This window comes from Chenopodium quinoa, unplaced genomic scaffold (assembly GCF_001683475.1).
Source record: "Chenopodium quinoa cultivar QQ74 unplaced genomic scaffold, ASM168347v1, whole genome shotgun sequence".
Classification (NCBI taxonomy): domain Eukaryota; kingdom Viridiplantae; phylum Streptophyta; class Magnoliopsida; order Caryophyllales; family Amaranthaceae; genus Chenopodium; species Chenopodium quinoa.
In genome coordinates, this window is record NW_018742204.1 from 16,176,839 (window position 1) to 16,190,088 (window position 13,250).

The following is a 13,250-nucleotide window of genomic DNA, read 5'->3' on the forward strand; positions in this document are numbered from 1 at the left end:
TAGCATTAGCACTACATGACTTGGTAATAATTGTACTCTGCTACTCGTCCAAAAAAAAAAAAAAAAAAAAAAGGTCCTCTACTACATAGCTTATGTACTGGTAGCTTAACCTACTACAGAGTACTAATCTCTTTTGTTTAGGCCAGCAGCTAAAAAAAAAAGTCCTCGCTTTCTCTTACAAAGTATAATGCTGCATAATGACAATTCAATTACACAATACAAGTCACATTAGGATTCCCCTTGTGAGGAGAGTTTTCTAATGTTTTTTTTTTCTTACCTTTGGAAAAAAAATAATAATACACAATACAATGTACACAGGTAGTTTATTTCAAAAAAAAAATGTACATAGGTAGTAATTATACCATGTTTATACACCAAACTAAACTCAAAAAACTGGAAAACTCCCTAAGGCAGTACAATGAGCTCGGCTTTTGGAGGCATAACCGCATAATCATCTTCATATGCTTAGATAAGTTAGCTATTTAATTTGAGTTGAACAGTCACACGAGGCTTACAAAAGGGAGATAACAGATTGTCAGATAATTAAACTTAACTACATCTTCAGACCCCTTGAAGCCTTCGAGTTCCTGCACATTTACGAAACTGTGAAGACAATCTGAATAAGCCATTTGCGTCGCTCCTAGGCGCGACGCAAATAAGAGTCATTTGCTTCGCTCCTTTATAAAGGAGCGACGCAAATGACTCTTTTGATAAGTTTGTTTTTTGTTATTTGCGTCACTCCTTTATAAAGGAGCGACGCAAATGACTCTTCTGATAAACTTCTTTTTTGTTATTTGCGTCACTCCTTTATAAAAGAGCGACGCAAATGACTCTTCTGATAAACTTCTTATTTGTTATTTGCGTCACTTGTTTATATAGGAGTGACGCAAATGACTGAGTAGACAATACAAAATTGTTGTATTTGCGTCACTTGTTTGTTTAATGAGTGACGCAAATGAGGTGAATTTTTTTTTTTAATTATAATAATTGCCTTGTATATGTTTGTAGTACCTGTTTTCCTTACTAGTGGTATAAAGTAATATGCTAACGCTAATATAATTGAAATTAAAATGCAATATTATTGAATAATGCAAATGTAAATTTCGGCAGAGTCTCCTTTGTAATTTGGCCTACCCATAAAATTGGGAATGACGGCATTATATTAACAACCTGTCCAATAATTTACATCTCAATATCATAGACATTATACTCATCATCCCAACACCAATTAACTAAATTCATTCATTTCAAGCCTATAATCCAAAACAAGAGTCCAACATGCGCTAAGTGTAAATCTAAAGTTCAACATTACATATAAAATACTCTGCCCAAATATCTCGAATCTCATTTATCTCCTCCTCGGTGTACGGTGTAGTTCTTGAAAAATCCTATCAACACAACAAATATATAAGAGGAAAGTTTTAATTCAAGATTGTAGCTAACATCAAATTGTATTTATCAAACAAAAATGAAATATTTGACAACTCATACCTGAATAAGATCCTCACTGCTATGGTGATGTTCAAGTATTTCGTACATATAACGCATGACGTAGTAGCCACACTCACGTCCACCCAATTGTTGAGGACACTACATGTAATATATTTATAAGTTGAATTAAATTGCTATACTTAAATTATTAAGAAACTAAAAGTTAGGGTAAGAAATTAAGGTAACTTGTCCCAAATGCCATGTCAATTTACTTCCCCTAGATTGTCCACTTAATGCTTTAAAACTTCGAAAAGCACTACACATTTGAAACAAATAACATATATATTACCCTTACACACATAAAATCATGACATTAATAACAAACTAGACTTACTTTGTCATTGCAAACTTAATTGCTAAATTTCGCTTCTGCCTCAAAGAATCAAAGATGATGACTTCACGCTTAGCCATGCATAAGACCAAAAGAACCCAATGATTCCTACGTAATAAATTAGACACACATTTGTAAAAGAGTAAAATAATATCAACAATTTGAAAAGTTCAAATAAATACAAGTTCAAAGTTTATACTTTTCATGGTATGGGCATAAGATGAACTGCTTAGATTTTTGTTTTTCCATCACATGTGTCATATATAGTAGGATACGATCAGCATCACTATGCAAATAGGTTTCTGAAATCATTTCCAGACACATGAATCCAATGGAAGCCACTTCCTCCGTATCGAGTAAGTCACTCAAGGCCCTACATATATATCATGTAATAACATTATAAATGGTAATAAATAAGTATATATGGGAAGAGTGAAATTTGAATATCTTACATCATAAAAACTTGCAAAACTGAAATATTCAGCCAAGCTCCTGTGAGAAGTTGATTGACATCTTCACGTTTGATAATGATGTCCTTACTGTCTTCATAACTAAAGGTCCAAGCATCAGCCTTTACCTTAATAGTTTCACCTTCGGGTAATGAAGATAACAAACTATTCAAAGACCCACACTACTGAGACAAGTTTTCCAAAGCATAATCCATAAGGAAAACTTTTTTTGGATTGGTGTTGGACTCTTTTGTTTCGTGACCACTTTCAACTACTTTCAGTTTGTCTTGCATGTTTTCTTTGGCCGCTTTGTTGTTACCATTGTTCTTATTTGATATGAATTCCTAATCAATAGTAAAGCAAATCTATTCAACAATTTGCTATATTTTGTATGTCAAACTATATGTAAATTGTTACAAAAATAATTTACCTTGTCATGCATGAGTGAAACCAAGTCTTTCGGCCATTGGGTAAATGTACCGTGAGCATGCTTAAGTTTCTTGATGACTGAAGAAGGAACTGGAACCAAGAATTCTTTGAACTCGTCAAAAAAATCATCAACACTCACCCTCACGTGATCCGGAAGGAGGTTACTATGATGATCAAGGATTAACTCCGGATGATATGTACCTTCAGCGACAATGACTTTCTCAGAGTCATTTTTCAACAATGATAGCCGACAAGGATCCGGTTCCTTACAAAGATAGAAAAAAATCATAATTAAAAAATATAGAAAAACTGAGTTACAAAGTTAAAAGTATGTCGCCGTCATAAATCATTAAAAAAAAAGATAAAAAATATAAAATAACAAAGTTTTGGATACCTGTATGTTTGCAAATGGATCATCACCCACTGATTGGAAACTACTAGGATTTTGTTGAGTCGTCCGACCTATGTTATTCATTTCCATCAATTCAGTTGGAATTTGAATACCAATCTGTTTAGCAAATAACATAAACTTCTCTTGAACCATGGAATCCATTTTAGAATCCATCTCCTGCATAGTCTCCTCTCGTACCCTCCGGGCTACTCTTGCCTCTAATTCTTCCAGCTCATCATCTCCGAATTCCCTACCCCGTCGGCCACTACGCCTCTCTCCGGATCCCCATGCAGCTTTAATGCCAATTCCATTGCCAAATGCTATTGCTCGACCATTACGATCTTTTTTCCCAAGGGCAAGAGATAAGATATCATCATGCCTATTAGGAACAAATTTTCCTTCAGCTTGTTGGTTTCTCCAATTATCCTACACAATGACTTCAAGTTAGAAAACTTTGGTTGCAATACATAAATTTAACAAAATATATTCAAAATTGAAATAAAGACTTATTTCATACTTACAATGGATTCTTTCACCTCTCTTGTTTTCTCATCCGGCAAATAAGGATTTCCCTTATCATCTTCTATTGATCTTGCTAGAAGCCAAGCATATGTCCTATCCGGCAAACTAGACACAACCGAAGAACAAGATGAAGTACTGGATGCTGAAGATGCCGTGGGAATATACCCTTTTCTACGCCATACAATATTCATTTCACCATATGATTTGGCTCCTAAATGGTGAGGGTATTCGTTGAAAGACTGGCTTTGTCTTGCCTTCTCACTGATTTCCTATTTTCACGAGCATAAATGAAGATTAGTACATAAGAATCCGTTAACAAAGTATTAATAACCCGCATGATCATTGATATTAATACACACAAACCTTAAAATCATCTGTACTATGCTCCTCCACAAATGTTTTCCACATATCCTCAGATATGAAATCATAGAGTACATACGTCATTCTTTTCTCCTTCGGCATATTCCTGGTACATGTGATCCAACTGACCAATTTTGTTTTAAAATCTCTCCAAGTTTTATCACAAGTGCGTAGGACCTTTTTTTTCTTGTCTTCATCTTCTTCGATTTAAAACTCTCTCTACAAAAAAAATAAAAAAAATAAAAAAAGTTTGTAAATAATTTCATCATATTCAAATAAATTGTTTTCATCATATTCAAATAATGTCAAAATGATCATATAATAGTATAACATTTAACATATAATAGTGAATATTACCTTAACATCTTCCCACAAAGTGTCTTTTATTCCTTGTGGAACTTGATTCCAATCTTTATACAATATAGACACCTTTGCACGGCTTATTTCACCAACATGAATTTTGTATGCTTTTGCCCACTTTCCAATGGGTCGACACAATTCATCCCATTCAAGAACTCTAGGAACCCCAAGCATGGATTTCAGGCCCTTTGAAGGACCTCTTGGCTTCTTTTTCTTCTTCTGAGAGTCGGTTGTTTGTTGCTCTGATTGTGATTGATTGTGTGGCTCATCTTCCTCACCTTGCAAAGACATGGAACGATTATGCATATCCTCATCCTCCATTATTACTTACCTGAAAAAAAAGACATAAATAAATTAAGACATCGATTTGTATCATTTTTAAATTATAAACTTGTACAAATAACAATAATAAGCAATTTATGCAATTACTAACACATATTGGAAAAAAAATCACAAAATTCATACCTACTTCATTCTTCTCTTTTGCGACATAAAATCCTTCATTATGATCTTTTCGTTTCAACGTTGTGTCAAAATCATCGACTATTGGAGGGATGCTCCAAACGGAAGGTGGTGACTCATTAAATTTCTCATCATATTCTTCCTCGTCCACCACATCTTCAATGCCAAGTATCCTTCTTTTACCTTCTAAAACAACTGACCACTTACAATCAGCTGGGTCAGCCATGTAAAAAACTTGTTTTTGCTTGTGAAGCTAATATAAATGGATCAGCTAGATGCCCTCGTCGACAAAGATTTACAAGGGTCAAGTTCCCTTGTTCATCTTTTTTTACACCACGGCTACTATCAGCCCACTTAAATCGAAATAGAGGAATCTTGAAATCAACATAATCCAGCTCTATTATTTCTTCGATGATTCCATAATAAAATTTCTTCTTATCCACAAGTGTTTTATCATGTGCACTAACATACTCAGATGACAAACCTACTACTTTAACACCACTGTGTTGCATTGTTGACTTGTCATCTTGTCGGCTAGTGTAAAAAGAATACCCATTGATGTCGTATCCCTCATATGACATGACTTGACATTTAGCACCATATGCCAACCATCTCAATGTGTCAGATATATCGTTAGGTGTGGTGGATAGTTGGGACATCACTCGTTCCTTGAACCATGTAAGGAATGAACAATTATGCTCCTTTATCAGCTGAAGATCACTTTTGGAAGGATATTTATTTTTAAGAAAAAGCATGTTCTCATCCAAGTAAGGATGAACCTCACTAAGATTTTGCAACACAAAAATCTCGGCCTTAATTTTTCATTTCAAAGCCCATGGATATCCTTTTCCTGCCAATAGTACCTTGAACTCCAAGCCTCCCATCGTGTCGAGACTTTGGAAACCCAATTTTCTGTGAACGTGCAAGATATTGAGCAACCCATGCTGCCACTTCCTCAGCAACTATTCGTTGTACAATACTAGCTTCAGGTTTGGCCGGATTCATGACTTTTCCCTTTAAGTCACCCATTTCTCGTTCAAAAGGATACGTGTATCTCATACACACTGGTCCACAAAGTTTAATTTCACGTACAAGATGAATAACCAAATGAGGCATCACGTCAAAAAAAGATGGGGGAAAATACATTTCAAATCGACACATTGTCTCAAGTACATCTGCTTGCAAGTCATCTAAAATACTTGGATTTATGACCTTGCTACAGATAGTGTTAAAAAAGACACATAATCTTGTAATCGTATACCTCACTTGAGGTGGCAAAATTCCTCGAATGGCAACTGGTAATAATTGTTGCATCAAGACATGACAATCATGAGATTTCATGCCACCCAATTTCAAGTCAGACATTGACACAAGTCTACGAAAATTAGAAGAAAATCCAGCCGGGACCTTTAAACCATGCAATGACTCACAGAAGCTAGTTTTTTCCTTTTTAGACAAGGTAAAGCAAGCTGGGGGAAGATACCAGCGTTTTCCTCGAGATTCGGTGCCAACTCTGAATAACCCATAGCAGCCATGTCTTTTCTTACTTTAACTCCATCCTTTGTCTTTCCTGGCATATTTAATAAAGTTCCCACAATGGCATCACAGACATTTTTCTCAATATGCATTACATCTAGACAATGCCTAACTTCCAAATGTCTCCAATATGGAAGAGACCATAGCTCAGACTTCTTCTTGTAACCCCCAGTTGATTTGCTTTTGTAAGGCTTACCAAACTCATTCTCAATGTCTTTGACCCGCTGATAAACCTCACTTGCACGTAAAGGGCCACGAGCTTCTCTCAACTCCACTTTTCCATTAAAAGCATCCTTATTGAATCGAAAAGGGTGGTCTTCTCGAAGATGTCTTCGATTATCCATGTATACATGCTTGCCACAATTGTCTAGGCGCAATGCCTCCAAATCATCTTCACAAATGGGGCAAGGAGTTGTTCCCTTCACAGTGTACCCCGACAAATTCCCATAAGATGGGAAGTCATTTATTGTACAAAAAATCATGGCACGTAAAGTGAAATTAGTTTTACTATATGCATAAAACATTTGGACACCTTCATTCCACAACAATTTCAAATCTTCAATGAGAGGCGCTAGATACACATCAATGTCATTTCTAGGTTGTTTAGTCCCAGATATTAGAAGGGACAACATAATGTATCTAGACTTCATGCATAACCAAGGAGGCAAATTGTAGATAGTTAGAAGAACCGACCAAGTGCTATATTGGGTACTTAGTGTCCCAAATGGGTTCATTCCATCTGTACTAAGACCAAGCCTAAGATTTTGATCTTCTTCACCAAAGTCCTTGAACTTTCGATCAATGTTCCTCCATTGCGGGGAATCAGCAAGATGCCTCATTAACCCATCTTTCTTCCTCCCATCAGCATGCCACCTCAATAATTTTGCAGTTTTTTCATCCGAGAAGAGTCTCCTAAATCTCGGTATAATTGGAAGATACCATAATAACTTAGCCGAAGACCCTTTCTTACACATCTCACCAGTATCATTCATCTTGTAACGAGAAACTCCACACCTTGGACTCTCATGCAAATCAGCATACTCATTTCGATACAACACACAGTCATTGGGACAAGCATGTATCTTCTCATACTCCATACCCAAGGGGCACATAAGTTTCTTGGCCTCATAGGTGGAGTTTGGAAGTTCATTCCCGTCGGGAAACATTTCTACTAAGGCTTCTAACAACTGCGTAAAACCCTTGTCGGTCCAACAATTGCTCGCCTTTAAGTTGAATAACTTCATAATAGCACCAAGTTTAGTGAACTTTGTACAATCAGGATATAACGGGGTTTCAGCAGCTCTCAAAATACTATCATATGTATGGGGACACTCTGTGAAATGGTCTTCAACATCATGCATCATTTCATCTATCCTGTCCTTCTCCACTTCACTCTCACTTTCAACACCAATATCATCAGTTGTATCGATATCCTCACCTTGGTGTTCATTATCATCATCACAATGATTCTCATCTTCCCTTGGACAATAACTAGAACTTGCCTCAATATATATGCTCTCACCATGCCATGTCCACCTCGTGTAGTTTTCTTTAAACCCACGACGAATTAGATGATCTTTAATATCAACTATATCACGATATCCCCTCGAATTATTACAGTCACAACAAGGACAAAGAATAATCTTTGATTTATTCTCTGTTTTGTGTTTTAAGGCAACAGTGCTAAACTCTTCAATTCCTCGTAAAAAACTTGTACAATTTCGTTTACCATACATCCAACTTCGATCCATTTTCAACCATTGAATAACAAAATTAATTTTAAGATAATGTGTATATTTTGTAACATATATAGCTCCTTAACCATAAACAATAATATAAGGCATCAAACATTTTCATTCAAAGTTTATATCATGTAAATGCAACTCCGGATGATCCAATAAGGTCCTTATCACTCCAACCTAACTCATTCTTGAATGTCCTATCTCACTAATAACTACTTGTAAAGTTTGGTTCTAAAGAAAATTCGGCAACATTTCCCTATAGTTCTCCAAGCACACAATGTAGATAATCGGCTATCAACATATGTACCCAGAAAACAATCGGAAAATAGTGAGCCATGATCTTCTTAGACCCAAAACAATTCAAGTAGTTATCACCTAAATGAGATAGAACATTCAAGAACAGTCCCAAACCGGGGACTATTCAAGACTTACTCCTAATGAGTAAGCCCTGAACGGGTATCTAAGCCAATTATGCAAGTATTATTGCAATTCCAATCAATTATATCACAATTAAAAATCTCATACAATTCACAATCATTATACCAACCAGAACAAATAAGTTAATATTGCAAAGAATGGTTCAGATATATATACCACAAGTGAAGACAATCTCGTATGCGTACTACCGCCTTAATCGTTTGTCCACAACAAGAACCTCGAGCAACTTGTGGAATTCACTTCCGCATAATTAAGAATCTGCCATAAAAAATTACATATATTAAACCAACATAGTTGATTCAACTTAATCTGCCATGTGACATAAAAGTTGTGTCATAGATTTTACATGTATTTTGTAATTTATTTAGCAGCATTTTTACAGCAAATTAAAGATAAGACAGTTGAAAAACAAGGGTCAATGTTACTGAATTTAATGGCCAGGATGAAGATCGACAGCACGTGGCTTATTTATTTTTGCAAAACCGCTCACATAGTCATACTATGCACTCGATTTCAGTTATATATTTGAAATCAGTAATATATTGTAAACCAGCAGCTCAAAAATTGGCAGCTCAAAGATGCAACCGGTTATATATTCAACTAAAATCTGCCATATATATTTTCTAATTAATGAACTAACACTAAATTTGAAATTAAACTAAGTCATTGTTCAAGTTAAATGCTACATTCTATCTACCATGAAAAGAATGAACATAAATAGAAGCAATCTTACCTTAGGTGAAATTGACTTCACAAATTCAACAATGTCAAGCCGAAATCCCCCCTCGAATTATTGTTGCTGTAATTTCTTGACTGAAATTCGAACAATTTCTATTTATGACTGAAATGGGGGATTTCGAACCCTTAAACCCAGAAAAAGACGTAATTCAAACAATTATTGTTGCTGTAATTTCTTGACTGAAACTATTGTTGCTGTAATTTCTTGACTGAAATTCGAACTAAAATTATTTATGACTGAAATGGGACGAATTTCTTAGGGTATATTGCCTCGCTGCCAAAAACCCTAGAAATCCCCCCTCGGAATCCCCCAATTGAACTTGAAGACCGAAATTGAATTTTTTGGGGTTTCTAGGGTTCGAATTCGTATGATTTTGAGTTGATTTTTTGCTCGAAATTGGGGATTTTTGGTCGGAAACAATCAATTTTTCTGGGTTTAAGGGTTCGAATTTCTTAGGGTTTTTGGTCTAAATTTTTGCTCAAAATTGCTCAGATTTGCTTCAACTTGACTGCAATTTTAATTTAGATGTTAAATTTGCTGGGGAATCGCAGTTTTTTGGCCTAATTTGTTGGATTTCAGAGACGAATTTGTGGGTGTTTTGCTGTAGAAATTCACTGGAAGAACTCTTGTTTTTTTTCTTTTTGTTTAGTGAATGTAGGCGTATGTGATGAAAAACTAAGGTAAAAAACGCAGAATAACCTAAAGCCAAAAGAGTTATTTGCGTCACTTTATTATAAAAATGAGACGCAAATAACCTTGTTTATGATATTGTACACAGCTCATATGCGTCGCTCATTTAGTAAAAGCGTGACGCAATTTACTTAATCACTTATTTGCGTCTCTTGTTAACAAATGAGTGACGCAAATAAGTTTATTAATTGCGTCGCTTTAATAAATAAGAGCGATGCAAATGAGAGAAAGCTGAAATGCACTTGAGTTTTGCGTCGCTTCTTGAATAACATGCGACGCAAATAACTTAAAAGGATGGTAAAAATAAACATTTTCTTTGCTCCTTAGAATGAGTGACGCAAATATGGCGACGCAAATGTACATTTTTCTACTAGTGATACCAGCTGCAATTCTGAAGAGTGTTATTCAAGTCACAACAAGTCTACAGCTCGAGGTGGTTATAACAAACCTGCCAAGTCAGCATAGGTGGTTATAACAAATTCCCAGCACAGCAGACTGAGATCATTCTCTAGATTCTTCTGAAGATATTTTCTACTCTTCTCTTGTAATAAGATTCTAGTATAAATAGTTGTATTAAGATCTTCTATGCTAGCATAGTACACGGAAGCAAAGCCATGTTGACCAAAAATATTTAAATGGGGGTTGTAATGAGAGAGAAACCTAGTGAGAGAGAGTCCCCTTCCCCCTCCAAACAACAACCTCCTACTTCCCAAAATCCACCCCTGAATCACCTCTCCACCCCAGCTCCCTCCCCCTCTTGAAATGGCCTTTCATCACACCTTACTCCACATCAATCCCCTGCTCCCTCTTTCCGTGACGCTGTCCGGAATAAGAAACCAGCTCTCCTTGCTTGCTCTCAAGCAGCATCCTGCCCCCCGGATTCCTTCAATGCTGAATCAGAAATATTTCTCCCCTTAGAAGAGGATGAATGTTCGACTCTTTATGATGATTGGTTAACTTCAATCATATCCAAACCTTGTGGAAAGTCGTTCTCCACGGAATTCTATTCTCAAAACCTCTCCAAAATATGGAAACCAAAATCCACCATAACCTCCTACCCAATTGGTAAGGGGTTTTTCATTACGAAGTTTCAGCTCCAAGAGGACATGGACAAGGTACTATCTAGGGGTCCTTGGTTCATTAATGGGACCTTCATCTCAGTAGAGAAGTGGAAGCCCGGGTTCAAACCTTCAAATGATAACTCAAACAGAGTAGCTATGTGGGTTGAGCTTCCTGAATTACATGCGGAATTCAACAACCAGGCTATGCTCACAAAAATTGGGAATTCTATTGGTTCGTTTGTAAAGGGAGATAATTCCAGAGGAATTAATTGCTTAAGAATGGCAAGAATTCTTGTTCTGCTAAATGAAGATAAGCCCAAGATAAGTCACATTTGGATCGGCAAACTGAAGCAAGAGTTAGTCTATAAGGAGTCTCTGCCAAGACCGCAAAAACCTCAAGTTCCCCGATCGGAAACCTCAACATCCACCCACACACCTGCGATGTCCACCCCTCCGAGCTCCGGCAAGGCTGCAACTTCGAACCTCAACTCTCCATCACAAACAGAGTGGCAAATAATTTCAAGGAAAAAAAATGCCACTTCGACTTTACCTGTTGGATCTCCAGGTCAGCAGAGTGGGAACCACCAGTTAATAACTGCGAACCCAAATCACTCACTAAAGACAAATCTATTTCATTTGCTCCAAACAAATTCTGATCTAGAGGGGGCCCCCCCACCCCCAAATTCTTCTACTTCCTTCCTTAATCCTCTTACCCAAGGATCTTTCCAAAATCCCCTTTTCATTTTTCCCAATCTTTTTTCTGAAACTAGCCGTCTGAGTTCTTACTCCAATGCCAGATCACCTTACCCCATTTTTCCTTCCCGATATCCGGCGTTCCGCAAGTCTCAAACCCTTCAAAAGCCATCATTTCCCCCTTAATCTCCTCCTCACCTTTTCCCTCTCCTCCCAAAAAATTGCCTCAAAAATATGGAAGACAGAAACCAAAGAAAGGAAAAAACCATGTCCCTGATCCAAGCCATTCAAAATCGCCGCCCTCCATCCAGCCCTGTGAAGGTGATTATATCACCGAAACGGAACATCATCACCTCTACCAAACCGCAATTCAATGAGGCAGAGAACCTGATCAATCTTCAATCGTTTGTGGTGTAGGGAATCCTCGGCTCGTGGCATTCCCTCACACCGGGAGTTGTGAGACAGATGCTATTGGATCTGGCGAACATAGCGCCAATGCTTACCAATCTGAAAACAGGGGATCCTGTGGATCCGAGGGTGTTGGTGCCAGCACACTTGCCTTCCTTGGCGGATGTCACCCTAATGTGCGATCCTCTCAGAATTGTTCTGAAATGGTGGATAGAGAACCTGCAGAAGGTATACTCCGACATGGTGATGTCGTGGGAGCTCCAGCTCTTGGCCGACCCGGAGCCCGTTCTTTCAAAAGAGCGAAAAGCCCTTTCGATTACAAACGAATGGCTTGTGGTGCAATCCGTCGCCGGAACAAACAATGTGAAGTAGCTTCACCTCACTCGGGAGGCGACTCAGCTGCAGCTGCATTGCGGGTGGGGTCGGAAGAAAAATTCGACACTGGAAATGTCCGGTATAAAGGTCAAGAAGAATACATTAGAGAAATTCAGCCATTACTCGGGTCACTATGTCACTCTCGACAACGATGCAGCCTACGAAACGAAGAGGGAGATGACAAAATTCCCAATCATGAAGCCGAGGATGTCAATTCTACTATGGAACGCTAGGGGCATTGCTCGCCGGGGTTTCAAAAGAAATTTTCGGCAGCTTATGAAGGATCACGATCCCGAAATAGTGATTCTTGCCGAAACAAAAGTGAAGAAATCTGGGGTGGATGAGCTAATTCAAAATCTGCCGTTCAATTCATTTGAAGTAGTGGATCCGGTGGGGTTGTCCGGGGGTATTTTAATCCTCTGGAACAGCGGCGTAAACTCCATCGCAACTGTTTCCAAAGATCGCCGTGTCATCCACACGGTTGTGCAGGTGAACAATAAACCCACCTTCTTTCTTTCATCAATTTATGATAGCACATGCTTTAAGGAAAGACTAGAATTATGGGAAGACCTTCAAATTTTAGCGCCAAATATTTCCTTGCCTTGGTTAGTTTGCGGTGACTTCAATGACATTTGTTTTGCACACGGAAAATGGGGGGGGGGGTAACCCTCACCCTTTAAATCAATTGCAAGCTTACAAAGATACCATGAATAATTGTAATTTGGTGGACTTAGGATTCACTGGCCATAAGTATACTTGGTTTAATAAAAGGA

At 37.5% G+C, this 13,250-nt stretch overlaps 2 protein-coding genes across 5 annotated transcripts; both read right to left on the minus strand.

Moving 5' to 3' along the window:
- Nucleotides 1–1,059: 1,059 nt before the first annotated feature.
- Nucleotides 1,060–10,035, minus strand: LOC110720065. Of its 4 annotated transcripts, none has more exons than XM_021899078.1 (12): nt 9,245–10,035; nt 8,668–8,769; nt 4,331–4,664; nt 3,977–4,192; nt 3,613–3,882; nt 3,095–3,517; nt 2,702–2,965; nt 2,275–2,413; nt 2,022–2,195; nt 1,826–1,930; nt 1,492–1,590; nt 1,060–1,388 (listed from the first exon to the last, which is right to left on the minus strand). In XM_021899078.1, exons 4-8 carry the CDS (start codon nt 4,073–4,075, stop codon nt 2,396–2,398), a joined length of 1,074 nt encoding a protein of 357 aa, XP_021754770.1. In that variant the 5' UTR covers nt 4,076–4,192; nt 4,331–4,664; nt 8,668–8,769; nt 9,245–10,035; the 3' UTR covers nt 1,060–1,388; nt 1,492–1,590; nt 1,826–1,930; nt 2,022–2,195; nt 2,275–2,395. The 4 variants fall into 4 exon arrangements, with proteins under 4 accessions (XP_021754770.1, XP_021754760.1, XP_021754763.1 ...); XM_021899068.1 differs by having other exon boundaries at nt 2,275–2,615; nt 9,245–10,033; XM_021899071.1 differs by lacking the exons at nt 8,668–8,769; nt 9,245–10,035 and adding an exon at nt 4,799–5,274 and having other exon boundaries at nt 2,275–2,615.
- LOC110734286 lies at nt 6,205–8,082 on the minus strand. The gene has a single exon (XM_021914410.1). It carries the CDS (start codon nt 8,080–8,082, stop codon nt 6,205–6,207), a length of 1,878 nt encoding a protein of 625 aa, XP_021770102.1.
- Nucleotides 10,036–13,250: the final 3,215 nt, after the last annotated feature.

Bases quoted from the DNA above. Each gene is read 5' to 3' on its own strand.
- LOC110720065 (XM_021899068.1), bottom strand. From the start codon at position 4,075: ATGCCGAAGGAGAAAAGAATGACGTATGTACTCTATGATTTCATATCT. The intron at 3,518-3,612 runs GTAAGTATGAAA...GTCATTGTGTAG, and splicing joins GAGAGGTGAAAGAATCCATT to GATAATTGGAGAAACCAACA. The intron at 2,966-3,094 runs GTATCCAAAACT...TATCTTTGTAAG, and splicing joins ATCCATTTGCAAACATACAG to GAACCGGATCCTTGTCGGCT.
- LOC110734286 (XM_021914410.1), bottom strand. From the start codon at position 8,082: ATGGATCGAAGTTGGATGTATGGTAAACGAAATTGTACAAGTTTTTTA.